General features: G+C 44.4%; 1 protein-coding gene across 2 annotated transcripts; it reads right to left on the bottom strand.

The window, feature by feature from the left end:
* Window positions 1-484: 484 nt before the first annotated feature.
* KLHL18 (kelch like family member 18) lies at window positions 485-25670 on the bottom strand. Of its 2 annotated transcripts, none has more exons than XM_070729241.1 (10): window positions 25402-25670; window positions 15907-16037; window positions 12954-13094; window positions 10324-10522; window positions 9194-9354; window positions 5978-6114; window positions 4901-5123; window positions 4159-4263; window positions 3967-4078; window positions 485-1761 (listed from the first exon to the last, which is right to left on the bottom strand). In XM_070729241.1, the coding sequence occupies exons 1-10, from the start codon at window positions 25540-25542 to the stop codon at window positions 1375-1377; spliced, it is 1737 nt and encodes a 578-aa protein (XP_070585342.1). In that variant the 5' UTR covers window positions 25543-25670; the 3' UTR covers window positions 485-1374. The 2 variants fall into 2 exon arrangements, with proteins under 2 accessions (XP_070585342.1, XP_070585343.1); XM_070729242.1 differs by having other exon boundaries at window positions 4901-5138; window positions 25402-25653.
* Window positions 25671-25724: the final 54 nt, after the last annotated feature.

The raw sequence follows: 25724 nt of genomic DNA on the forward strand, positions 1-25724 counted from the left end.
ATTCTCACTCAGCCACATAAAATTCTGGATCCGATCGTGGTTGTAAGTCGAGGACTACCCCGAAAATTGCACCGAGGTTCCCAATTCTTGGGAAACGAAGCGGCTGCTTTAAAGAGCCGCAAGGCCACACCCATATTCTGAAGCAGATTTAAATTTCAAACCACAACCTCCGTTTTCGCAAGATGTTTGAGGAATCACGGTCTTATAACAAGGCTTACTTTTTGGGGATGCAAGCTTCATAGTGGCTTGTCGTTACGCCTGGGCTGAAAGAAACCTCCAAAGGGTTAAGGATGGGAATCCTATCCTGAATTTTGCCTGGAAACAAGGGTGTTGCACATCATCAAAACCCATTTTCCCAAACTCGGGGTGTTCATGATAAACCCAGATGATCTCAATGCAGGCCACATCATTAGGTACTTATGGGACATGTAGTCCATCCCAAAGGTTGGGGACACATCTTACAGAAGGCTGTTTGCTGAAGCGCTTTCAAGGCTCTTCCACCGTCTTGTTTATTCCAAACTAGGATATGACAATGCTGGTCAAGGTGGGCGAGGCAACAGATGCAGGTAAACAAAGGTTATTTTGCTTGTCGTGGGAGTGTTTTTCACACTCCGAGTGGAAGGAAGGTCCTTCTCAGCCTTCTTCCCAGGAGGAAGAGGAGGAAGAGGAAAAGAGGAAGAAGAGAAGGAGGAAAAGAGGAGGAAGAGGAGGAAAAGAGGAAGAGGAAGAAGAGGAGGAGGAGGAAGGGAAAAGAGAAGGGATGAAAGTGAGACAAAAACTAAGAAGATAAAGGCAGGAAAAAAAGGCAAGGGAAATTTGGCTGAAGTAGCGTAGAGATGAAAGAAGAAAAAGGGAAGGAGTAGGAGAAAGAGAAGATGAAGGAAGGAGAAGAAATGGAAGGAGGAAGAGGAGGAGAGAAGGAGGGAGGGAGGAAGAAGGAGAAGGGAAAGGAGAAGGAAGGAAGGAGAAAGGGGGAGAGGAAAAGACTGAACTGATCCAATATTAACAGCAACACTTACGACCTTCCGTCTCCGCTTCCTCCTCCCTGTTTTTCCCCTCCCCCACCCACATAACCCCAAAGCCTTAGGGACAACAACCACGACGTTTGGCCGAGACCACCGAGAAGGGTCAAGCACCCCACAAGCAACTCTTTGGATTGACCCAACTCCGTGGGACCTGGAGACTCCCCCTTCCCATTGAGAGTCCACGGAGGTTGTGTGTATGTGTGTGCGTGTGTGTGTATGGGGAAAGGAGGCCGCACCTCAAGCGCACCCCCCCCCTCGGCCAGGCCGGCGTTGTTCCTCCGCTCTCCCTCCCTTCCTACGGCTAGCATGCAATGCACGTGGCACCCCCTCCCCCTCCGGCCTGTCCACGTCAAATGGCCATCAGTGGGACGCAGCCCACGCCGACCCCTCCCTCGTGGCACACCATGGGCGCCACGAACGTCCAGCGGTTGCTCTCCGGGTCGTACATCTCTACCGAGCTGAGGTTGGACTGTCCGTCGTAGCCGCCCACGGCGTACAAGCGGCCGCAGGTGGCTACCAGGGAGACGCGGCTGCGCCGGGTGTTCATGGCCACCAGGAGGTACCACTGGTCGGAGGCCGAGTTGTAGACCTCGGCGACACTGAGGAAGGCCGAGCCGTCGTAGCCGCCGCAGACGAAGAGCTTGCTGCCCAGGGAGGCGGCCCCGTGCCGGCAGCGCTTGTTCGACATACTGGCCACGCTGTGCCACGAGGCGGTGTGGGGATTGTAGTACTCCACCTGGAGGCAGGGACAAAAGCACGGGTCAGCAGAGAGCAGCGGGACGAGGCGGGAGGCCAGCGGAGGGGGATCGACTTCCGGAAAGGAGACGACGGCTATTCGGAGGGACGACAAAGCCTCAAGAGGCAGATTTGAAAGAGAGAGAGGGAGAGAAAGAGAGGGAGGAAAGAAAGAAAGAAAGAAAGAAAGAGGGAGAAGAAAGGAAGGAAGAAGAAAGAAAGAAAGAGAGGGAGGAAAGAAAGGAGGAAGGAAGGGAGGAGGAAGGGAGGAGAGAAAGAAAGAAAAAAGCAGGAAAGAAAGGAAAGAGGGAAGAAAGAAAGAAAGAAAGAAAGAGAGGGAGGGAGGAAAGAAAGGAGGAAGGAAGGAAGAAGGGAGGAGAGAAAGAAAGAAAAAAGCAGGAAAGAAAGGAAAGAGGGAAGAAAGAAAGAAAGAAAGAAAGAAAGAAAGAAAGAAGGGAGGGAGAGAGGGGGAAAAGAAGAAATTAGAAAGTGGTGGAGAAAGAAAGGAAGGAAAGAAAAGGAGTAACAAAAAGGGAGGGAGGGGAAGGAAGGAAGGGAAGGTGAGAGGGGAGGGAGGGTGAAAGAAAGAAGATGGTGGGGAAAGGAAGGAAGAAAAGAAAAAGAGAAAAAAGGGAGAGAGGGAGGGAAAGAAAGAAAGGAAGATGGGAGGGAGGGAAGGAAAGAAAGAAAGGAAGGTGGGAGGGGAGGGGAGGGAAGGAGGAAGAAGACGGTGGACACAGGAAGGAAGGAAAGAAAAAGAGAAACAAAAAGGGAGGGAGGGAGGAAAGAGAGAGAGAGAGAGATCGAATTCTTCAGGTGTTTATATCCTGACTTTGTTATTAATAAATAATTCGGGGTGGCGAAAAAGTGTGCAGACAGAAGTATCTTCGGACAGCTCGAGTGTAGAAGATAGCAGATGGATAAACCCAAAGTTCAGAAGGGTTCAGAAAAGAATGGAAGAAATTAGAGGGAGGAAGTTTTGAGATGCATTTTAGAGCGTGTAAGTTAATTGATTAATTACATAACTTCCAGAATTGAACAGAAGCTGCTTTCGTCAAATTGAAATCAAGCCAAGATGGCGATTATTGTCTTCGCTCTCCGATAAATGATTTTTCTATTGTATGATTTATTGCTTTGTAATCAACAGAAACTGGCTCAGAGATAAGAGAATGATTCTAAGCAGTCAGTGAGATAATTAGAAAGATAAATAACCTTGTTTCCAGTCTGAAAGAACTGAAAGTATTTTTCTCCCTAACGGAACTGTAAATTATTAGGATTGAAGTGGAAGAAATAAAAGGAGTGTTATTTGAAAATTCACCGTCTGAGACGCTATTATTATTAACAGCCGGACGATTCCAGCCTGATTCAGAACAATACCTAAAACAGGACTAGAACTCACCGTCTCCTGCTGATTGGCCCAAAGTCACTCAGCGGCTTTCGTGCCTAAGGCTCGACTAGAACTCCCCATTTATAACTAACCCCTAAATAAATAGTAAAATAATAAGTTACGCTACTTTGGGGGGGGGGGGAGTTAAACAGCTTCAGGGTTGTGCTCCAATTTTTCCTTTTGGGGAAATGCTGGTTTTTAAACTGAATAACGGAATCAGGAGGGACCCTTGGAGGTCATGTAGTCCAACCACCGGTTAAGGCAGGAAACTCTATCCCAGTGATGGCGATCCTGTGCCATGGGTGCCAGAGGTGTCACACGGAGCCACATCTGCTGGCACACGAGTTGTTGCTCTAGCTCAACTCCAACGTGCATGTGTGTGCCAGCCAGTTGATTTTTGGCTTGCACAGAGGCTCTAGGGGGGCGTTTTTGGCTTGCAGGGAGCCTCCAGGAGGATGGGGGAAGGCGTTTGCTCCAGGGAAGCCATTGGAGCCTGGGGAGGGCGAAACATGAGCCTACTGGGCCCACCAGAAGTTGGGAAACAAGCCGTTTCCAGCCTCCAGAGGGCCTCCGGTGGGCAGGGGAAGGTGTTTTCGCCCTCCCCAGGCATTGGATTATGGGTGTGGGTACTTGGACACGCGCCATAGTATGCGCCCATGCTCTTTCGGCACCCGAGGAAAAAAAGGCTGGCCATCACTGCTCTATCTCATGTCAATCACTTCCTAAGAATCTCCAACGTTTGGAGCATCCGCAACGTCTGGAGGGGCCAATTAATTAGGGACAGGCCAGAAATAAACGACAGTCCAAAAACAGACTTACGGTGTTGAAGATTTGCAAGCCGTCGTGTCCGCCGGAGACGAAGATGCGGCCTTCGAAGACCGTGACGCCGGCTGCGCTGCGGTTGGAGCTCATAGGCGTCACCACCGTCCACCTTCACAAGGTCAGCAAAGGAGAGTGGGAAGTTGCGGCAGTGGCACACACAACTCACAAATGGCATTTGGGGATACTCACTTGTCCGTCTCAGGAGAATAGGCCTCCACCGAATTCAGGGAGGAAGTGCCATCGTAGCCCCCACAAACGTAGATCTGCCCGTCTAGGACTACAGTTCCCATGGCGCTGAAATGGGGCAGAAAACAGAGATGTCAAAATGAGCAGCTTTAATAGAACACTTTAATAGAACTGTGGCTCAGCCATGGTGACTTCAAGGGGGGAGGACTTCCACTCCCAGAATCCCGCAGCCAGCAATGCTTCAAGGGGGGGGAGGACTTCCATTCCCAGAATCTCCCAGCCGGCATGATTTAAGAGAAAGACTTCCACTCCCAGAATCCCCCAGCTCGCATTCTTTAAGTGGGGGAGGACTTCCAGAATCCCCCATCCAGCAATGCTTCAAGGGGGAAGGACTTCCACTCCCAGAATTCCCCAGTCAGCAACGCTTCAAGGGGGGAGGACTTCCAGAATCCCCCGGCCAGCAATACTTCAAGAGGGGGAGGACTTCCACTCCCAGAATCCCCCAGGCACTATGCTTCAAGGAGGAAGACTTCCAGAATCCCCCAGCCAGCAATGCTTCAAGGGGGGGAGGACTTCCACTCCCGGAATCCCCCATCTGGCATGCTTTAAGAGGGGAGGACTCCAACTCCAACAATCCTCCAGCCGTCATGCTTTAAGGGGGGAGGACTTTCACACCCAGAATCCCCCCGCCAGCCTGCTTGGGCACCCTTCCCCTTCCCCAGTGGGAAGCCCACCCGACACGCACCTCCGTTTGCTGTTCATGCTGCCGACTCTGGACCAGGAATCGGTCTCGGGGTTGTACACTTCCACCGTGCTCAGCCGCCACTGCCCGTCATATCCTCCAATGGCATACAAGAGTCCATTCAGCACGGCCACGCCCACCCGGCTGCGGGCCGTGGTCATTGGCTGGCACTTCTCCCAGTGGTTGGCTACGGGGTCGAAGACTTCCACCACATTCAGCGAGTCGCCTGCATAGAAATTTGCTGCTGGCATTTTAAAAAGCGATCGGCAAAGCTGACCATTGACATCTGGCCAGCCTTAACTCTCTAAATTAAGAATGTGTTACAGGCAGCCCTCGACTTACGACCATGACGGAATCCAAAGTTAAGCAAGACAAAGTTAACCACAGTTAAGTGTGGTTCTCATTTTACGATCTTTCTTGCCATGGTTGTTAAGTGAATCACTGCAGTTCTTAATTTAGTGCACGCATGAAAGCCGGCTGGGTGACTTTGGGCCAATCACCAGGAGACTGGGAGTTCTAGTTCCGCCTTAGGCATGAAAGCCAGTTGGTGACTTTGGGCCAATCACCAGGAGACTGGGAGTCCTAGTCCAATCTTAGGCATGAAAGCCGGCTGGGTGGGTGACTTTGGGCCAATCACCAGGAGACTGGGAGTCCTAGTTCCGCCTTAGGCATGAAAGCCAATTGGGTGACTTTGGGCCAATCACCAGGAGAGTGGGATTTCTAGTCCTGCTTTAGGCATGAAAGCTGGTTGGGTGACTCCACATCAATCACTAGGAGACAGGGAGTTCTAGTCCTACTTTTTGCCCAAAACCAACATTTACTTTCCGGCCTTGGCAAAAACGATCCATTAAAGTTTCCTCAATTACTGCTGCATTCACTTAATGACAGCAGGTTCACTCAACAATCATGGCGACTCGCTTAGTGACTGTTCCATTAAAAATAAAAAAAGCCATAAACTTAGATGGATCCAGGAAGGAGCGGCTTTTTTGGCAACGTCATGACTGAACGGCCATAAGAGGAAGTTTTTGTCAATGGTCGTAAATCGAGGATTTCCTGAGAGGTGACGGATTTGAAATTTACCTGCTGAATTGAGTCCTCCCACCGCGTAGATCAATCCGGCGATGGACGTGCAGCAACGGGGCCGCGTCTTGAAAGCCTGGAGTGGCCTCCGGCGTTCTGGCATCAGGTGGTAGTCTTTGGCTTCGTCCACGAGGTCCCTAAAGCAGAGAGACAGTTGGAGGGGACCTCAGAGGCCATCTATCCCAACCCAGTTGGTTGAGCCTTGCAGAATAACAGAGTTGGACGGTGTTCTGTCCGGCCTGGTTAATTAGCAGTAATTAAGCCCCAATGAAGACTCGGAAGCCAAATCACTATGTATAGTTGTCTATTTACAAAGAAACGTGAACAGCAATGAAATCAGAGGAATGCCCGTTGTCCTGCCAAAAGACCAGCTGATAACAAGCGTCAAAAAAGAAGAAGTCATAAATCCAAGCCATTAATTCTCGGAGTGGACAGGTAGAAACATAGAAACATAGAAGACGGATGGCAGAAAAAGACCTCATGGTCCATGTAGTCTGCCCTTATACTATTCCCTGTATTTTGGATCTATGTTTTTCCCAGGCATGTTTAAATTCAGTTACTGTGGATTTACCAAGCACGTCTGCTGGAAGTTTGTTCCAAGCATCTACTACTCTTTCAGTCAAATAATATTTCCTCGCGTTGCTTCTGATCTTTCCCCCAACTAACCTAGTAGAATCATAGAATGATAGAGATGGAAGAGACCTTGGAGGTCATCTAGTCCAACCCGCCCTGCTCGAGCAGGAGACCCTATCCCATTTCAGTCAACTGGCTGTCCAATCCCCCCCCCCCTTGAAAACCTCCAATGAGACGGAGCCAGGAAAATTGCCAAGCCAAATGGATGAATATAAATTCTTCAGCTGCCTGCCTTCATTCCGTGCAGAAATAGGGATTAAAACATTCATGATTATAGGCAAGGATGAAAACTGCTGCCTCCTGATTTAAAATAATGAGACAGCCAATTTAGAAAGACCAGCATTTCATTCTATACAAAACGATCCTCTTTTTATGTCTGCGTTTCTGTGTACGAATATGTCATACACTATGTAGTAAACATACTGTGTACTAGTATATACTATGCTGTGTAATATATACGAAATGTTTCCGTCTTTCCATAGCGTGACCTGAAATCATTTCTTAAAGCATCCACATTGGGCACAAATTTCCATTTTTAAAAAGATTGTTGGGCTTTATTAAGGATGGACTTTATTTATTTATGGATTTTATTTGTTCTGTTGTCGGAAGGAAGCGCGGTGGCGAATAATAATAACCAGATCGCCCTAGGAAGCACAGCAGGAGCGGATAACCCAGAATGCCGAATACATTAGCTTTTAAATCAAAGCCACTGAATTATTTATCCCTTGGAAATAATGGTGAGTTTCCCCACAAGAGCCCGACAGGGAGTCTTCACCAAAGAGACCGAAAGGGAAACTGAGGCACCCAATTCCTGCTGAATGAACAGCAAACAAAAGGCCAAGGGGTTGAAAATGGAAATAAACCTGTTCGCTTTCCCATCAGCTTCGTTTCAGAATTACATAAAATTGCGCCCGGTTGCAAAAGACCTCTACTAATAAATGATTTAGTTTTACTAGATAAATGGTCAAAGCAATGGAAACTGCAGTTTAATGTTTCCAAATGTAAAATAATGCACTTGCGGAAAAGGAATCCTCAATCTGAGTATTGTGTTGGCAGTTCTGTGTTAGCAAAAACTTCAGAAGAGAAGGATTTAGAGGTAGTGATTTCTGACAGTCTCAAAATGGGTGAGCAGTGTGGTCGGGCGGTAGGAAAAGCAAGTAGGATGCTTGGCTGCATAGCTAGAGGTATAACAAGCAGGAAGAGGGAGATTGTGATCCCGCTGTATAGAGCGCTGCTGAGACCCCATTTGGAATAATACTGTGTTCAGTTCTGGAGACCTCACCTACAAAAAGATATTGACAAAATTGAACGGGTCCAAAGACGGGCTACAAGAATGGTGGAAGGTCTTAAGCATAAAACGTATCAGGAAAGACTTCATGGACTCCATCTGTAGAGTCTGGAGGACAGAAGGGAAAGAGGGGACATGATCGAAACATTTAAATATGTTAAAGGGTTAAATAAGGTTCAGGAGGGAAGTGTTTTTAATAGGAAAGTGAACCCAAGAACAAGGGGACACAATCTGAAGTTAGTTGGGGGAAAGATCAAAAGCAACATGAGAAAATGTTATTTTACTGAAAGAGTAGTAGATCCTTGGAACAAACTTCCAGCAGACGTGGTTGGTCAATCCACAGTAACTGAATTCAAACATGCCTGGGATAAACATATATCCATCCTAAGATAAAATACAGAAAATAGTATAAGGGCAGACTAGATGGATCATGAGGTCTTTTTCTGCCGTCAATCTTCTATATTTCTAATAGATGCAAACCTGGAATTGTTTGTAAAAAATACAGATTAGTCCTGGACTTACGGGCACAATAAAAAGCCGAAAATTTTCATCACTAAGCTGCGAAGTGAGTTTTGCTCCAAATTTACAACGTTTTTTGCCACAGTTGTTAAGCAAATCACAACAACCATTATGTTAGGGGTACGGTCGTTAAGTGAATCCGTTCATAAAAAGGGAACCCAGATTCACTTAACGCCCATGTGAGTAATTCAACAACTTCAGGGATTCACTTAACAACGGTGACCAGAAAGGTCATAAAAAGAAGCAAAACTCAAGAATAGGAACTTTATCCCTTAGTGATGGAAAATTGTGGTCATAAGTCAAGGACTACTTGTATGCTGTACTTGACAGAATAGCAGCACAACCTTAATGTTATTGTATTTATTGCATTTGTTAGCCGCTCTGAGTCCACTTTGGAATGAGTGGCATATAAATACAATGAATGAATGAATGAATGAATGAATGAATGAATGAATGAATAAGATCCTTCCTTCCCTCCCTACTTTTTCCTATCTTTCTCCTTCTCTTCTCTTCTCCCTCCTTCTTTTAACCCTCCTGCTTTCCTCTCCCGTTCTTTTCTCTCTCTTGCTCCTTTCCTTCTTTCACTCCATCATCCTATCTTTCTTTCTCCTCTGCCTTCCCCTTTCTCCCTCTTTCCTCCCTCTCTCCTTCACCTTTTCTTCCTCCTTCCCTTCCTCTTTCTCTCCCTCCCATTTCTTCTTCCCTCTTTCTTCCCTCTGGGTGTGTGTGTGTGTGTCATTTGTACATTTCCTTCTCCTCCCCCACTCCCAGCCCACCTGCACTTGTGGCAACCGCGAACGAGGTCATCCTGCTGCACACGGTCAGTCAGGAACTGCGGCCGGCAGAGGGGCAGCCGGATTCTGGACAGGAGCTCCGGCAAGAAGGCTTCCCGCTGCTCCCGGTCATACCTGACCCAGGCCAGGGCGGCTTCGTAGACCTGGTAGAGGGGAGGGAGAGAGAGAGACAGAGACAGAGAAAGAGAAAAAGGGAGAGAGAGAAAGAGGGAAAGAGAAAAAGAGAGACAGAGAGAAAAAGAAAGAAAAAGAAAGAAAGAGAGAAAGAAAGAGACAGCGAGAGAAAAAGAAAGAGAGAAAGAAAGAGACAGAGAGAAAAAGAGAAAAAGAAAGAGGGAGAGAGAGAGAAAGAGATAGAGAAAAAGAAAGAGGGAGAGAGAGGAGAGAGAGAGACAGAAATAGAAAGAGATAGAGAAAGAAAGAGGGAGAGAGAGGAGAGAGACAGAAAGAGAAAGAGATAGAGAGAAAGAAAGGGAGAGAGGAGAGAGAAAGAGGGAAAGAGAAAAAGAGAGACAGAGAGAAAAAGAAAGAAAAAGAGAGAAAGAGAGAAAGAAAGAGACAGCGAGAGAAAAAGAGAGAAAGAAAGAGGGAGAGAGAGGAGAGAGAGAAAGAGGGAAAGAGAGAAAAGAGAGAGACAGAAAGAGAAAGAAAGAGGCAGAGAGAGAAAAAGAGAGAGAAAGAAAGAAAACAGAGAAAGAGAGAGAGAGAGAGATGAAGAACCACTAATTAAATGAACCACTGCAGTCGTTAAGTTGGTGACATGGCTGTTAAGTGAAACAGCCTCCTGCGTGAAGGCTGGGAACACTGTAACCATCATAAAGATGAGTCAACTCGCTGAGCGTTTGATTTGTGGTCATGTGACCGCCACATCTGTCATAAGTGTGTGGGGGGAGGTAAGAGTCCCACCTCCCTTTTCCCACTGTAGCGTAGGCCAGACGCTGAACAAATGGTTCAAGGTCAAAGTGTGCCTGTAGTTATAAATAGTTGTGTCATTGGGCTTTAAAAAACAAAAAAAATTGGGGGAGTGGAAACAAAAAATCCCGGAAGTGTATCTTAGAGTTCTGGAAGGATATGTGTGTTTGTGTGTGTGTGTGTCCGTCCATCCGTCCCACCTGCTCCTCCAACTTGACGTGGAGCTCGTCCCTCGAGGTCAGCTCCAGGACGTCGTCGTAAGGCAGGGCCAAGAACTCCTCCGACATGGAGACCTCCACGAAGTGCTGGTGGACGAAGCTGTTGGCCGCGTCGTACAGGACGGCGCACATCATGGTCTCCGCAAACTGGCGCACACCCAGACAGTTCTTGGGGTGAAGCCTTCGGACACCACAGAGAGAGAGGGAGAGAGGGAGGGAGAGAGAAGGGTGAGCGTGAAACATCTGTTTTCAGCCCCACGTGTCCCAGCGACCGGTTACGTCAGTGATGGAGAACCTTTTTTTCCTCGGGTGCCGAAAGAGAGTGTGTGTGTGTGCTATCGCGCATGTGTGAGTGCCCACACCCATAATTCAATGCCTGGGGAGGGCAAAAACAGCTTCTGCCGCCCCCTGGTGGCCCCCTGGAGGCTGGAAATGGCCTGTTTCCCAGCTTCTGGTGGGCCCAGTAGGCACGTGTTTCGGCCTCCCCAGGCTCTAAAGGCTTCCTCTCTGGAAGCCAAAAACGCCCTCCCAGAGCCTCTGTGAGAGCCAAAAATCAGCTGCCCAGCACACACACACGCACTTTGGAGCTGAGCTAGGGCAACAGCTCACATGCCAGCAAATATGGCTCCGTATGCCACAGGTCCACCATCACTGGGTTAGGTCACACCAAGTCGGCCTCCTATGGGCCCCATCGGCCAAACAATGCCGACTGACGGGTTCATGAGTGAGGGCCTTCTTTGTTGTGGCCCTGGGCCTCTGGAACCAACTCCCCCACGGAGATCTGCACCACCCTCCCCACCCCACTCTCCTCACCTTTCAGAAGGCACTAAAAACACATTTATGCTGGCAGGCCTGGAGACTGTGGACAATAGTCTTCGCTCCAGCCAGTATTATGAAAGAGGAATGATTGTTTTTTTTAAAAAAAAATGTGGGCTTTTATTATGTTTACCCTTGTGTAGCTACCCTGAGTCTGTGAGAAGGGAGGCCTCTACATACATACATACATACATACATACATACATACATACATACATACATACATACCCACAGACAGACAGACAGACAGACAGACAGACAGATGATAGATAGATAGATAGATAGATAGATAGATAGATAGATAGATAGATAGATAGATAGATAGATAGATAGATGGGGGGGCAGGCAAGATAAATAAATGTATAGGTAGGTAGGTAGATAGAAAGATAGATAGTTAGATACATAGATTAGATAAATTGATATATAGAGATGAGTAGATAGATAGATAGATAGATAGATAGATAGATAGATAGATAGATAGATAGATAGATGGGTGGACGGACGGATGGATAGAGAGAGAGAGAGGCCTGAAGGAATGATAGAGAGAGATGTCTGATTAAAAATTAGAGAGAGGACTAAGTGAAAGATAGATGAGAGAGAGGCAGGCAGACAGGCAGGCAAGATAGATAAATAAATGTATAAATAGGCAGGTATGTATGTATGTAGGTAGGTTAGTAGAAAGATAGTTAGATAGATTAGATAAATTGATATATATGGATGGATGGATGGATGGATAGAGACTAAATCAATTAAAAAACAAATAATAAATCTGTCCCGGCTGTGTGTGTGTGTGTGTGTGTGTGTGTGTTCCAGCCAAATTAGGATGTTCACACAAAAGCACCAGCCTGAAAATGACAAGTGGGACCTCGTTGAAACGTCGCCAGGAGTCCATCAACCTTACACGGGAAAAGACTCAAATATGCCAAGACTCAAAAAAATAAAGGGAACATTTAAACCATACGATATAACTCAAACTTCTGAGAAATCAAACTGTCCATTTAGGAAGCAACACTGATTGACACTCAATTTCATTTTGTTGTCAGCACATTCAACTTTGTACAGAACAAAATATTCCGTGAGAATATTTCATTCATTCAGATCTAGGATGGGTTCTTTGAGGGTTCCCTCTATGTTTTTTAAGCAGTATATTTTGTCTTGTACTGTTTAAAATTTGTACTATAATGTTTTAAATGGGTTTTTAAAAATATTTATGTTCATTTAAGGGTACACTTTACTAAGGCAGAACAAAACACTGCGTTACGTCCATTCACTCTGACGGAGTGGTATTTATCAGAGAGACTAAAAGGATCCTTGGGGATACTCCAAATAAATTAAAAAGCAGATGCTGGCAAAAAATACAGTATATTAAACAAATAGAAGATAATTAAAGTTTATAGTTAAAGTTTGTGATTAATTTGTATATTGTATATTTACATGAAACCGTGACTGTCCATTCTGACGGATATAAGAACACTTATAAAAACCTGAGCATTTATCCACATTATATGGACTGGCAGATGTGTGAACCAAAAAACAATTTGACATTTAATGTTGCATTGAAATGTATGTTTGTTGTCTTGACATTCTGTCATATTTTTGTTGTTTGAAGTATAAAATATTTGAAAACAATAAAAAAAATAATTAAAAAAGCATTTACATTCAATAAAAACTTTTCTTTAAAAAAAAAGAGTACAAAGCCTGCTACCTTGAGCAGGGGGGGTTGGACTAGAAGACCTCTAAGGTGCCCTCCATCCCTAGGATTCTATGCCCAGACTTTTTTTGGCTTCCGCACTCACCTCTCTTTGAGGAAGGAGCAACAGGCATCCTTGATGTTCTGCAGCTGTAGGAAACTGGATCCCATCAACAGAGACTGGACGTTTTGCTGGTCTATGGCCAAATGCCCGTTGTAGGCAAAATTGATCAGAGCTTCCAGGGCGCTAAAATGAGGCCAAGAAGAGCCGACAGTTAGGTCTATTCGATTAATCAAAATCCATTTAAACTTGACTCGGAGCTGTGTGCATATACCCACTGTGAGTAACCCAAGCCATTCGTAATACAGTAGTACCTCTAGATACGAGATGCTCCACATGCGAGTATTCCAAGTTACGAGCTGAGACGGGAGCAAAATTTCTGTTTGACACCCGTGCTCAAATTCGGGATACGAGCCGAGCGTCCACTAGGTGGCGCAAGAATTCCATTTTTTCCAGTTATCTTGGCGCGAAAAGCCAAATCTAAATGCATTCGTTCGAGATACCAACTGATCGACACACGAGGTTGGCTCTGGCACGAATTAAACTCGTATGTCGAGGTACCACTGTACAGTGTTCCCTCGATTTTCGCGGGTTCGAACTTCGCGAAACGTCTATACCACTGTTTTTCAAAAATATTAATTAAAAAATACTTTGCGGTTCCCCCCCCCCCATACCATGTTTTTTCCCCGCCCGATGACGTCATATGTCGTTGCCAAACTTTCGTCTGCTTTTAAAAAACATTTTTTAAAATAAGCTTTACTAAATAAACATGGTGAGTAATAATCTAAATGGCTGCTAAGGGAATGGGAAATTGCACTTTAGGGGTTTAAAGTGTTAAGGGAAGGCTTGTGACACTGTCCATAGCCAAAAATAGTGCATTTACTTCCGCATCTCTACTTCGCGGAAATTCAACTTTTGCGGGCGGTCTCAGAACGCATCCCCCGCGGAAATCGAGGGAACACTGTATATGTTATTGCTACATGATTCAGAATTCTTGCTCAAATGGGAGATTCTAGATCTTCATCACAGCATGCTTCTGGTCCTCAAGAAGGTAGATATAAATTAGAAAACTGCCACTTCTCCTGTGAAACAAGATACCCGAGAAAGGCGGCAGTCAAATATATTTTCTAATTGCCAGGTGCCCCTCTCGTAGAAAATCCAGAAAGAAGAATAAAGCCACTGTATGGGGTGAGTTTCATTGTGTTTTTCAAGCCTTCTGCATTGTTCAAATGTTTATCGTGTTGATTAGTTGTTGCTGCAAAAAATGTTTTTAAATATTTCAACACTTTTGTCAATAAAATTAATATGTTTTATTTTGCTGGCCATTTACAATTTTTATTCCTGTGAGCTGTTGTCGTAGGGGCCCCAATACACTGCTTTGCCCCAGGTCCATAATGCTATTAAGATGGCACTGAGAATAAGGATAGGAAAGAAGAATAGAATAAAATAGAATGGAGCGGAATAGAACAGTCTCCGGAGAGGGGCGGCATACAAATCTAATAAATAATAATAATAACAGGAATAGGAATGGAATAGAGAATAGAAATAAAAATAGAATTAAGAATAGAATTAAGAATAGAATAGAAATGGAATAGATAATAGAAAAAATAGAATTAAGAATAGAATAGAATAAAATTAAGAATAGAATTGAATAGAATTAAAAATAGAATTGAGTAGAATATAGAATAGGACAGAGGAATGGGAATAGGATGGAATATAGAATAGAATAGAATAATAATTGTGAATGGAATGGAATGGAATGAATAAAATAATAACTTCATTGTCACTTTGAATGTAGACTAATCGGCATATATTAAAATGAAATTTCGCTGCATACAGCTTTCAAAGGGTCACCACCTCCAATATACACTACTAAACAAATAAACAAATAAATACAAAAATATGTAGACACCCACTTATATTACATGACGCAGAGAAGCAACACAGTCTGGACCAGGGGTAGGCAAAGTTGGCTCTTCTATGACTTGTGGACTTCAACTCCCAGAATTCCCGAGCTAGCGTGATTGGCTCAGGAATTCTGGGAGTTGAAGTCCACCAGTCATAGAAGAGCCAACTTTGCCTACCCCTGGTCTAGACAATCAGATGTGTACATGGTGAGAAAAACAAATATTGTGAGTTTACCAGACGGACAACGTAGAGAACAAGGACCTTTCATGACCAAATTAGGTAACATCAATTGCCGATCAATTTCCGGTCACAATTCAAAGTGTTGGTTATGACCTATAAAGCCCTTCATGGCATCGGACCAGAATACCTCCGGAACCGCCTTCTGCCGCACGAATCCCAGCGACCGGTTAGGTCCCACAGAGTTGGCCTCCTCCGGGTCCCGTTGACTAAACAATGTCATTTGGCAGGACCCAGGGGAAGAGCCTTCTCTGTGGTGGCCCCGACCCTCTGGAACCAACTTCCCCCAGAGATCAGAACTGCCTCCACCCTCCTTGCCTTTCGTAAAGTTCTTAAGACCCATCTCTGCCGTCAGGCATGGGGCAACTGAGACATCTCCCCCGGGCCTATACAATTCATGTATGGTATGTTTGTGTGCATGTCTGCTTTAATAACGGGGCTTTTTAAAATGTTTTTAAATTATTAGATTTGTCTTGAATTGTTTTATAGTTGTTGTGAGCTGCCCCAAGTCTACGGAGAAGGGCGGCATGCAAATCAAATCAAATCAATAAATAAATAAATCATCAGTGCTAGAAGCCAACCGTGCTCCCTTCCAGCACTGATGATGTTCCCTAGGTAGGTCACAAAACGTCTGTAAGAGAAAGAAACCAAGCTCAGAGAAAGCCAAAGCCCTCCTCTTCCCCACAACCCCTTTCTCTTCTAGCACTGATGACGTTATCTAGTCGGGTCATGAAACGTCTGCAAAGGAAACCACCCAGCTTGGAGAGTACCAAAAACCCCACAGTAAAAATAGATCTGTCCCACCCCAAGGGGCTGGGGGGAAAGTCCTCAGCCCCCAACCTGCTACGTTTACCTTGGATCCATGCCTTGCATGACGATTTCATCCTGCTTGCATTCCATCATGTCGTTCGTGAACATGGCGTGGAAGTAAGGGATGGAGGCCGCTAGGACGATGCGATGGGCGCTGAATTTGTGGTCTCCCACCTAAACAGAAACAAGAGGGGAATCAATTCTTCGGCTCGCAGCTAGGAAGGGGCTAAAACTCTCGTTTTACCTGCAAGCTCTTCCAGTTCTTTTTATTTTAATTTAAAAAATAGAGGATAATTATTTATTGGCCAAGTGTGATGGGACACCCAAGGAATTTGTCTTTGGTGCAGATGCCCTCAGTGTACATAAAAGAAAAGTTACATTTGTCAAGAATCAGGAGGTAAAAAAACACTTAATGATTGTCATCATTATGTCCAAAGATGGGCTACAAGAATGGTGGAAGGTCTTAAGCAGAGGTCTTCAAACTTGGCAACTTTAAGACTTGTGGACTTCAACTCCCAGAATTCTACAGCCAGCTATGCTGGCTGGAGAATTCTGGAAGTTGAAGTCCACAAGTCTTAAAGTTGCTAAGTTTGAAGACCTCTGGTCTTAAGCATAAAACCTATCAGGAAAGACTTCATGAACTCAATCTGTAGAGTCTGGAGGACAGAAGGGAAAGGGGGGGACATCATTGAAACATTTAAATATGTTGAAGGGTTAAATAAGGTCCAGGAGGGAAGTGTTTTTAATAGGAAAGTGAACCCAAGAACAAGGGGGCACAATCTGAGGTCAGTTGGAGGAAAGATCAGAAGCAACGTGAGAAAATATTATTTGACTGAAAGAGTAGTAGTTGCTTGGAACAAACTTCCAGCAGACGTGGTTGGTAAATCCACAGTAACTGAATTTAAACATGCCTGGGATAAACATAGATCCATCCTAAGATAAAAATACAGGAAATAGTATAAGGGCAGACTAGATGGATCATGAGGTCTTTTTCTGCCGTCAATCTTCTATGTTTCTATATCATAGGGGTCAAATAAGCAATGAAGAAACAATCAACATTAATATAAATCTTAAGGATACGAGCAACAAGTTACAGTCATAAGTGAGAGGAGATGGGTGATAGGAAAGGTGAGAAAAAACTAGTAGTAATAGGAGTGCAGACTTAGTGAATAGTTTGACAGTGTTGAGAGAATTGTTTGTTTAGCAGAGTGATGGCGTTTGGGGGGAAAACTGTCTAATTGTCTTGGTGTGCAGTGCTCTATAGCGACGTGTTGAGGGTAGCAGGAGTTGAAACAGTTTGTCTCCAGGATGGGAGGGGTCAGTGAATATTTTCAAATCCAAAATCAATTCACGGTGAATGGAAAAACCATGGCAGGTGCTTGCAAAGTTTGGTTTGCAATTTTGCCTTTTCTTTGTGCCTCTCAACCCACCCACCCCTAAATTTGTGTCTGGGTTTTGGGGCTGGGCTTCCTTCCAAATGCCGGCCAGGCCTGATCCAGCTTAGCTTGGGGTGATAATCATCCAAGATTGACAAAATGCATCCTGTGCCAAGCATCTTCAATTGGGGAAGAAGAAGGAAAAAAATGACTTGTTTTTTTGCCGGAGAAAGATTGCCAGCCAGATTAAATTGTTTTCCCTGACATTCTGAGCCTCTTATTTGGGCTAAATTTGGTCCTTTTAATAACGGAATGCACAGAAACGGTGAAACTGACATTAGAAAATTACAAAAATCATGACGAAGAAGACTATTATAGGGCAAGGAAGAAATTATATAACTGGTTAGAAATAATTAAATGTTTATATAATGTAAATGTAAAGATTGCGTGAATATTACTTACAATGTAAAGGAGATGGAAATAATATGCACTTCTCAAAAAAAAATAAAGGGAACACTTAAACAACACAATATAACTCCAAGTAAATCAAACTTCTGTGAAATGAAACTGTCCACTTAGGAAGCAACACTGATTGACCATCAATTTCACATGTTGTCACCACATTCAACCTTGTACAGAACAAAGTATTCCATGAGAATATTTCATTCATTCAGATCTAGGATGGGTTCTTTGAGGGTTCCCTTTATTTTTTTTGAGCAGTATATTTTGTTTTATCTGTACTGTAATGTACTCTAATGTTTTGAATGGGTTTTTTCAATATTTATATTAATTGAAGGGTACACTTTACTAAGGCAGAATAAAACACTGTGATACGTCCATTCACTCTGAGGGAGAGGTATTTATCAGAGAGACTAAAAGGCTCCTTGGGGATACTCCAAAATAAATTAAAAAACAGATGCTGGCAAAAAATACAGCATATTAAACAAATAGATTTAGTTTGTATATTGTTTAATTACATGAAACCGTGACTGTCCGTTCTGACGAATATAAGAACACTTATAAAAGCCTGAGCATTTAGAAACATAGAAACATAGAAGACTGATGGCAGAAAAAGACCTCATGGCCCATCTAGTCTGCCCTTATACTATTTCCTGTATTTTATCTTAGGATGGATCTATGTTTATCCCAGGCATGTTTAAATTCAGTTACTGTGGATTTATCTACCACGTCTGCTGGAAGTTTGTTCCAAGCATCTACTACTCTTTCAGTAAAATAATATTTTCTCATGTTGCTTTTGAGCAGTATATATAAAAATAATCAAATAACTGTCAATAACTGTCCTTGGTAATGTCAGATTCTGAGGAGGATGAGCTAGGTACCCTGGCCCAGTGGGGTTGCCAGCTGGTGCAGAGAGTGAGAGTGAGGGAGAAAGAGACCTGGATGAACCTGAAGGACCAACAGAGGGAGCAGAGATGCCAGTGACACGAGGGCCTGACTTAGAACTGCAGAAAAAACAATGGCTGCCATCCTGCCTTCCATTGAGGCCCTGTATACTGCACCAGTCAAAAAGAGGACGGGGAAAATATTGACTGACCCCTCGCATCCTGGACACAAACTGTTTCAACTCCTACCCTCAAAAGGTCGCTACAGAACAACGCACACCAACTAGACACAAGGACAGATTTTTCCGGAACGCCATCACTCTGCTAAACAAATAATTCCCTCAACACTGTCTAACTATTTACTAAGTCTGCACTACTATTACTACTAGTTGTTTCCTCATCATTCCTATCACCCTTTTCCTTCCATTTATGACTGTAGGACGGTAACTTGTTGCTTGTTTCCTTAAGATTTTTATTAATATTGTTTCCTCATTGCTTATTTGACCACTATGACAATAACTGTGTTTTTTTACCTCATGATTCTTGACAAATATCTCTTTTTCTTTTATGTACACTGAGAGAATCTGCACCAAAGACAAATTCCTTGTGTGTGCAATCACACTTGGCCAATAAAGAGTTCTATCTATCTATCTATCTATCTATCTATCTATCTATCTATCTATCTATCTATCTATCTATCTATCTACATCATCTATCTATCTATCTACATCATCTATCTATCTATCTCTATCATCTATCTATCTATCTCTATCTATCTATCTATCTATCTACATCATCTATCTATCTATCTACATCATCTATCTATCTATCTACATCATCTATCTATCTATCTCTATCATCTATCTATCTATCTATCCTATCTATCTACATCATCTCTCTCTCTCTATCTATCTATCTAATCTATCTATCTCTATCTATCTATCTATCTATCTACATCATCTATCTATCTATCTACATCATCTATCTATCTATCTCTATCATCTATCTATCTATCTATCTATCTATCCTATCTATCTACATCATCTCTCTCTCTCTCTCTATCTATCTATCTAATCTATCTCTATCTATCTATCTATCTATCTATCTATCTATCTACCTACCTACCTACCTATCTATCCATCCATCCATCCAGAGGAGGAAGGTCAGGAGCCTTTGCTAGATGCCTGCTTTAGAAGGCTAAGAAAAAGACAAGAATAATTGTATGGGAAAAGGAAGTAGTCTGTAGTTTGTAACTCTAGGGAATTGTGACCCTATAGGTATTTAAAGGTGGCTGATGGGAAATTCAGGCTGGAGTTTCAATATTTTGTAATGGAGTCAGATGCTGTTTGAGGTTTCAGCCAAGTTACGCTAGCCAACTGTTATTTCCCTGCTAAAATTCTTGGAGTAAAAGTGCCCTGCTTGCAGAGATGCTGGGAAGCTGTAAAAGTAAGCCTCTGAAATTGGAGTCTCCTTATCTCATGAAGGAATTCGAAATAACTTTGATCTCTGGCAGGAGCCTAGCCGTTGGACTGTTATCTTTTAATTACTCTCACCAAAAAGCTACCAAGAAAACTCATATGCATTTCTATACTGCTCAAAAAAAAAAAGGGGGAACTCTCAAATAATACATCCTAGATTGGAATGAATGAAATATTCTCATTGAATATTTCATTTGCACAACTATTCCATTTGCACAACAGCCTGAGAAATTGATTGTCAATCAGTGTTGCTTCCTAAGTGTACAGTTTGATTTCACAGAGGTTTGATTTACTTGGACTTATATTCTGTTGTTAAATGTTCCTTTTATTTTTTTGAGCAGTGTATATAAAAATATTGATTTGAAATATCAGCGTGTGGATTTCACCTTTGTTTTCAATCTGCGTAGGACCAGGACAGAACAGGGTTGAAGGCGCTTGGCTCAGAAACCAGGGAGTTCTAGTTCCACCTTTGTCATGGAAAAGGGCTGGGTGACTTTGGCCCAATCACCAGGAGACGGTGAGTTCTAGTCCTGCCTTAGGCATCTAAGCCAGCTGAGTGATCTTGGCCCAGTTGCTCTCTCTCTCTCTCTCAACCCAGCCCACCTCACAGGGATGTTGTGGGGGGGGAGAAGAAGGAAGCGTTAAGATACGTTTCCCGCCTTGAGTAGACCAAAATAGATAGAAACAGGTGGGATACACTCGTCAGGGCACCTGAAAAAAGAACTCGGTGACTCATGAATGAAAGCTGGGCCCAAAAACACTGTGCAGCTGCCAAAAGGAAATGAAATGGCAACCCTGCCAGCGTGAGGAATAAATATATCTTCTCTTCACACCCCGAACATTGGCACCCTTTCTTGGAAATGCGTCTTAGAGAAAAGAACATTGAACAAAGAGGTGTCTAGTCGGAAATTAAGGTATTTTTAGCCTGGAGAAAACAGCCGACAGACACGATAATTGAACAGCCAAGACATAGAAGACAACCTGTCCTGTGCCGTTGAAGAACACAACACAACACACACTTACATACACACAAAAGCCAAGGAACTACAGGTAGTCCTCAACTTACGACACAACTGAACCCAAAATTTATGTCTCTAAATAGGACTACGTATTCATTTTTTCCCTTCCCATTTTATGACAACCACCTCTGTGCATTTTTTGAAACTGAAAATTAGTTAATAACCTGCCTAGCAAATAAAAAATAAAAAAAATCCTTCTGTGAGTCATTTCATCCTTGGAAGAATTATCCTGTGTGCAAAGTTAACATATGCGACTGTAGACAAGGTACCAGGAATTGGGCTGCAATTAAGATCTAATTTTCACAGGCTTCTCCCCAGGAATATATAAAAACCAGGCATAATTATCAGCTGTTGTTTTATTTTTATTTATTTTTTACAGTCAAGCCTCCATAAAGTAGCCTGCGACACATTCTTAATGATGCAGAATGCACAACCTATGCCAGAGGGGCTACACCCAATATTTGGGACATTAATCATCTCAATGATGACGTCATGCCCAGAATGACAAAAGGGGAGAAAATTCTGTCGGAAACAGAATTTTAATTGGCAACGGCTGAGAAAGGGGAAAACCCTTTGAATACAGTTAGTCTTAGAGTTACAACTGTTCATTTAGTGAACAAAGTCACAACGGCATAGAAATGAGTTTTTCACACTTATGACACCGGTCGTAGCATCCCTATTATCATGCTATCAAAATTCAGACATTTGGCAAATGACTCGTATTTATGACAGTCGCCATGTCCCTACGTGATTCCCCTTTTGTGACCTTCTGGCCAGTAAAGTCAATGGGGAGGATAAATTCGCTTAACAACCATGTTACTCGCTTAACAAGGCGTGGCAGGATAGGTCATAAAATGAAGGCAAAACGCTCTCAAAAAATATCTCACCTAGCAACAAATATTTGGGCCGTAAATTGAAGACTACCTGCCAGTGCAGAGAAGAGCAATAAAGATGATTATGGGACTGGAGGCTAAAACATACAGAGAAGGGTTACAGGAACTGAGTACATTCATACCTCGTCTTACGAACTTAATTGGTTCCGGGACGAGATTTGTAAGGTGAAAACTTTGTAAGATGAAACAATGTTTCCCATAGGAATCAATGGAAAAGCAATTAATGTGTGCAAGCCCTTTTGCCAGCCGAAGCGCCCTTTTTTGGGAAACCCCACCTCTGGACTTCCGTGTTTTTGTGATGCTGCAGGGGAATACCAGCAGGGGAATACCAGCAGCACAAAAACGGGTGCTTCGCTGAGGTTTCCCAGCGAGGGGAGCCTCGGCGAAACTGCAGCATCGCAAAAACACGAAAGTCCTCAAAACCCCACCTCCGGATTTCTGTGTTTTTGTGATGCTGCGATTTCGCTGAAGCTCCCCTCGCTGGGAAACCCCACTTCCAGACTTCCATTGCCAGCGAAGCGCCCGTTTTTGCACTGCTGGGATTCCCCTGCAGCATTGCAAAAACACGGAAGTCTGAAGGTGGGGTTTCCCATGGAGGGGAGCCTCAGGGGAATCCCAGCAGCACAAAAATGGGCGCTTCGCTGGCAACAGAAGTCCGGAGGCGGGGCATCCCAGTGGCGGCGGCTTGAGTTTGTAAGGTGAAAATAGTTTGGAAGAAGAGGCAAAAAAATCTTAAATCCCTGGTTTGTATCTCGAAAAGTTTGCATGACGAGCAGTTTGTAAGACGAGGTATCACTGTATGTCTAAGTTTAATAAAAAGAAGGACCAGGGGAGACATGATAGCAGTCTTCCAATATCTCTGGCACAAACAAGAGGTAGTCAGGCTATTCTCCAAAGAATCTGAGGGTGGATCAAGAAGCATTGGATGGAAACTATCCAGGAGAGAACTAAGATAGAACTAAGGAGGAATTTCCTGACAGTGAGAACAATTAATCAATGGTACAACTTGGCTCCAGAAGTCGTGAATGCTCCAACACTGGAAGTTTTAAAGAAGTTGTTGGACAACTGTTTGTCTGAAGTGCTGTAGGGTTTCCCTGCCTAAGCATGGGGTTGGACTAGAAGACCTCCAAGGTCTCTTCCAACTCTATTTTCTATTCTATTTCTATTCCATTATTTATGTTTTATTCTATTCTATTAATTTTTTAAATTCTCTTTTCTCTTCCCCTTTCTTCCTGTTTTTTTCCTATTCCTACTCCATTCTCTTTCTCTCCCTTGCCCATGTTGTTTTGCCGTTTGATTGATTGACTGTGTGCCTGTTTTTTATATATATTGGGACTGTTTTATGAATTTCCTAACTTAAATTGTAATTAGATTGGTGGGCATTGGAGTTGTTATTATGTACTGTTTTTACTATTGTTGTGAGCCGCCCCGAGTTTGCGGAGAGGGGCGGCATATAAATCCAATAAATCTAATCTAATCTAATCTCTATTCCACGCCACACCTATTTTATTCTTTTGTTACTGCCAGATATTTTCTATTTAAGGTCCTAACAACATGGTGCAAATGATTTTGTTCATCAAGAATTTTTTTTTAAAAAAGAAATTTTAACATGTGAAGTCCAATAAATTTTAAGAAGCAGCAGGTTTAAGAAATGGAGGTTTAGGTTCCTTTAAACTGGTGACAAGTTTTCCACGTGGGAGCCAATTGCCCTCTTATTTTCTATCTACAATTATGACATTTATACTACATTTGATTTACAACTGCAATTGAGCCACTATTTTCCACTGGTAAGCCAGGCAGCTTCTAAGTGAGCTGAGCTTCATTTTACTATGACCTATCGGTGAATCCTGCAATTGTTTAAAGGAATTGACTCCATTGACTCTTCTTCTCAGGTGGCTGTGAAAGGGGATAATCACCTGATCCTAGAACATACCACCATCATAAATTCGAGTCGGTTGCCAAGCAACCAAATTCTGGTCACCTGACCACGGGAATTCTGCAAGGGTCGTTAAGTGTGAAAAACAGTCACAAGCCACTTTTTTTCCAGTGTCATCATAACTTTGGTCACTAAACAGGTGGTTGTAAGTCAAGGATTACCTGTACTCTTCTATTTCTCTTGCCTTATACAGACAAAACCTAGCAAGAAAAATTGGTCAATTTATACAGCTCCCTCTCTGTGAGTCCGAGAGGCTGAACCTGCTGAAAACACGGCCAGAATATAAACAACCTGATCTGAATGTAATCACAGACACACAAACACACACCCAAAAAAGCAGGGGATATCTAATCTGCAATAGAAGGCACTGAATTCTGGGGCAGCGGCAACGAAGGGGTACCACTGCAAGGGATCAGGAAGTCTTCTGGGGGCAATGAGGCCTTCTTCAGCCTCCTATAAAGGCCAGAAGGTACCGGAGGGTCCCTCCAGCCACCTCCTCCCCTCGGGTAACCCCCCTCCCTTCTAGCACTGATGATGTCACACAGTTGGGTCATGAACCGTCTGGAAGAAATCAGCCAAGCTCAAAAACCACCAAGGACCCCCATAGTCCTCCTCTTTCCACCCCCCTTTTATTTCTATTCCTCCTCTTCCCCCTCCCTTTCTTTTTCTCTCCTCCTCCCTCCTCCCCTCTTCCTCTGCTGCTCTTTCTCCTCCTTTCCTCCCCCTCCCCTCTTTTCCATCCCCTCTGCTCCTCTTCTTTTCTTTCCCCTCCATTTCTCCCCACCCTCTCCTTCTTTTTCTCACCTTCTCCCTCCTCTGCTACTCTTTCTCTCCTTTCCTTCCCCTCCCCTCTATTTCTCCTCCTCCCTGCTTTCCCTCTTTTTCTACCCCCCTTTCCCTTCCTCTCTTTTCCCCTCCCTCCCCATTTTTCCTCTTTTCCTTTCCCTTTCCTCCTCCCTATATTTCCTCCCCCACTCTTTTTCCTCCGTTCCTTCCCCTGCATTTCTCCTCCTCCATTTCCGTTCTCCTCCCCTGCCCTCCTTTCCTCCCTCCCCCATTTTTCTCCTCCCCCCTCCTCCTCCTCTTTTCCTCCCCTTCTTCCCTTCCCTTCTCCTCCTTTCCCAACCTCCCCCCTCTCCTTTCTCCTCCTCCCCCCTTCTCTCCATAATCCACCCACCCACCTATTTAGCCCTGATAATGTTTCCTGGCTGGGTCATGAAAGATCAGGGAACACCAACGACCCCAAGGGAGGATCTACTCCTCCCAGATATTGTTAAGTGGGTCGTATTCTTGAGCAGGGATGGTTGGAGGGGTCTGTGTGTGCCTACGGGCGCCCCAAAGGTCATCCAAGCGGTCCCCCCATCCCACTTCTTTCCATCTTCCCCATATCCCTCCCTATCCAGCCCCTCCTTCTTGCTTCCCTCCCCTCCCTCCCATCCCCAAGGTCCCCCTCCCTCCTGTCAATCACGCTCCCCCTCCCACTCCGGGCCCACCTTGAGGGTCACGTCGCACAGCTTCCCCTGCCTTCTGATCTCGCCCATCACCCCGTAGCCCCGGCTGGGAAGGTCTCCCACGGAGAAGTGCACCAGGTCCTCTGGGTCCAGCTCCGGGTCCGGCCCGGCTGCCTCCAGCATCTCGTCAGCTTCCACGCCAAACCCGGCTCTGCCGGGACCAGCAGTCCTTCTCACTCGTTCGCCCGACGCGGTTTGGCTCCGCCCGGCCACCGTCGCCTCGCCGCCGGGAGATTGCTAGACCGGAAGCCAGCGAGGCTCCGCCCCTTCGCTCCGCCCCACCTCCTGGGTCCGCCCGTCGCCGG

The sequence above is a fragment of the Erythrolamprus reginae genome, chromosome Z (genome assembly GCF_031021105.1).
Source record: "Erythrolamprus reginae isolate rEryReg1 chromosome Z, rEryReg1.hap1, whole genome shotgun sequence".
NCBI classification, from domain to species: Eukaryota; Metazoa; Chordata; class Lepidosauria; order Squamata; family Dipsadidae; genus Erythrolamprus; species Erythrolamprus reginae.

Excerpts from the sequence above, each read along its gene's own strand:
- KLHL18 (XM_070729242.1), bottom strand. The coding sequence starts at position 25,542 with ATGCTGGAGGCAGCCGGGCCGGACCCGGAGCTGGACCCAGAGGACCTG. Across the intron at positions 13,095-15,906 it reads ATGCAAGGCATGGATCCAAG|CGCCCTGGAAGCTCTGATCA; the intron begins GTAAACGTAGCA and ends GCCTCATTTTAG. Across the intron at positions 1,762-3,966 it reads GCTTGCAAATCTTCAACACC|GTGGAGTACTACAATCCCCA; the intron begins GTAAGTCTGTTT and ends CCCTGCCTCCAG.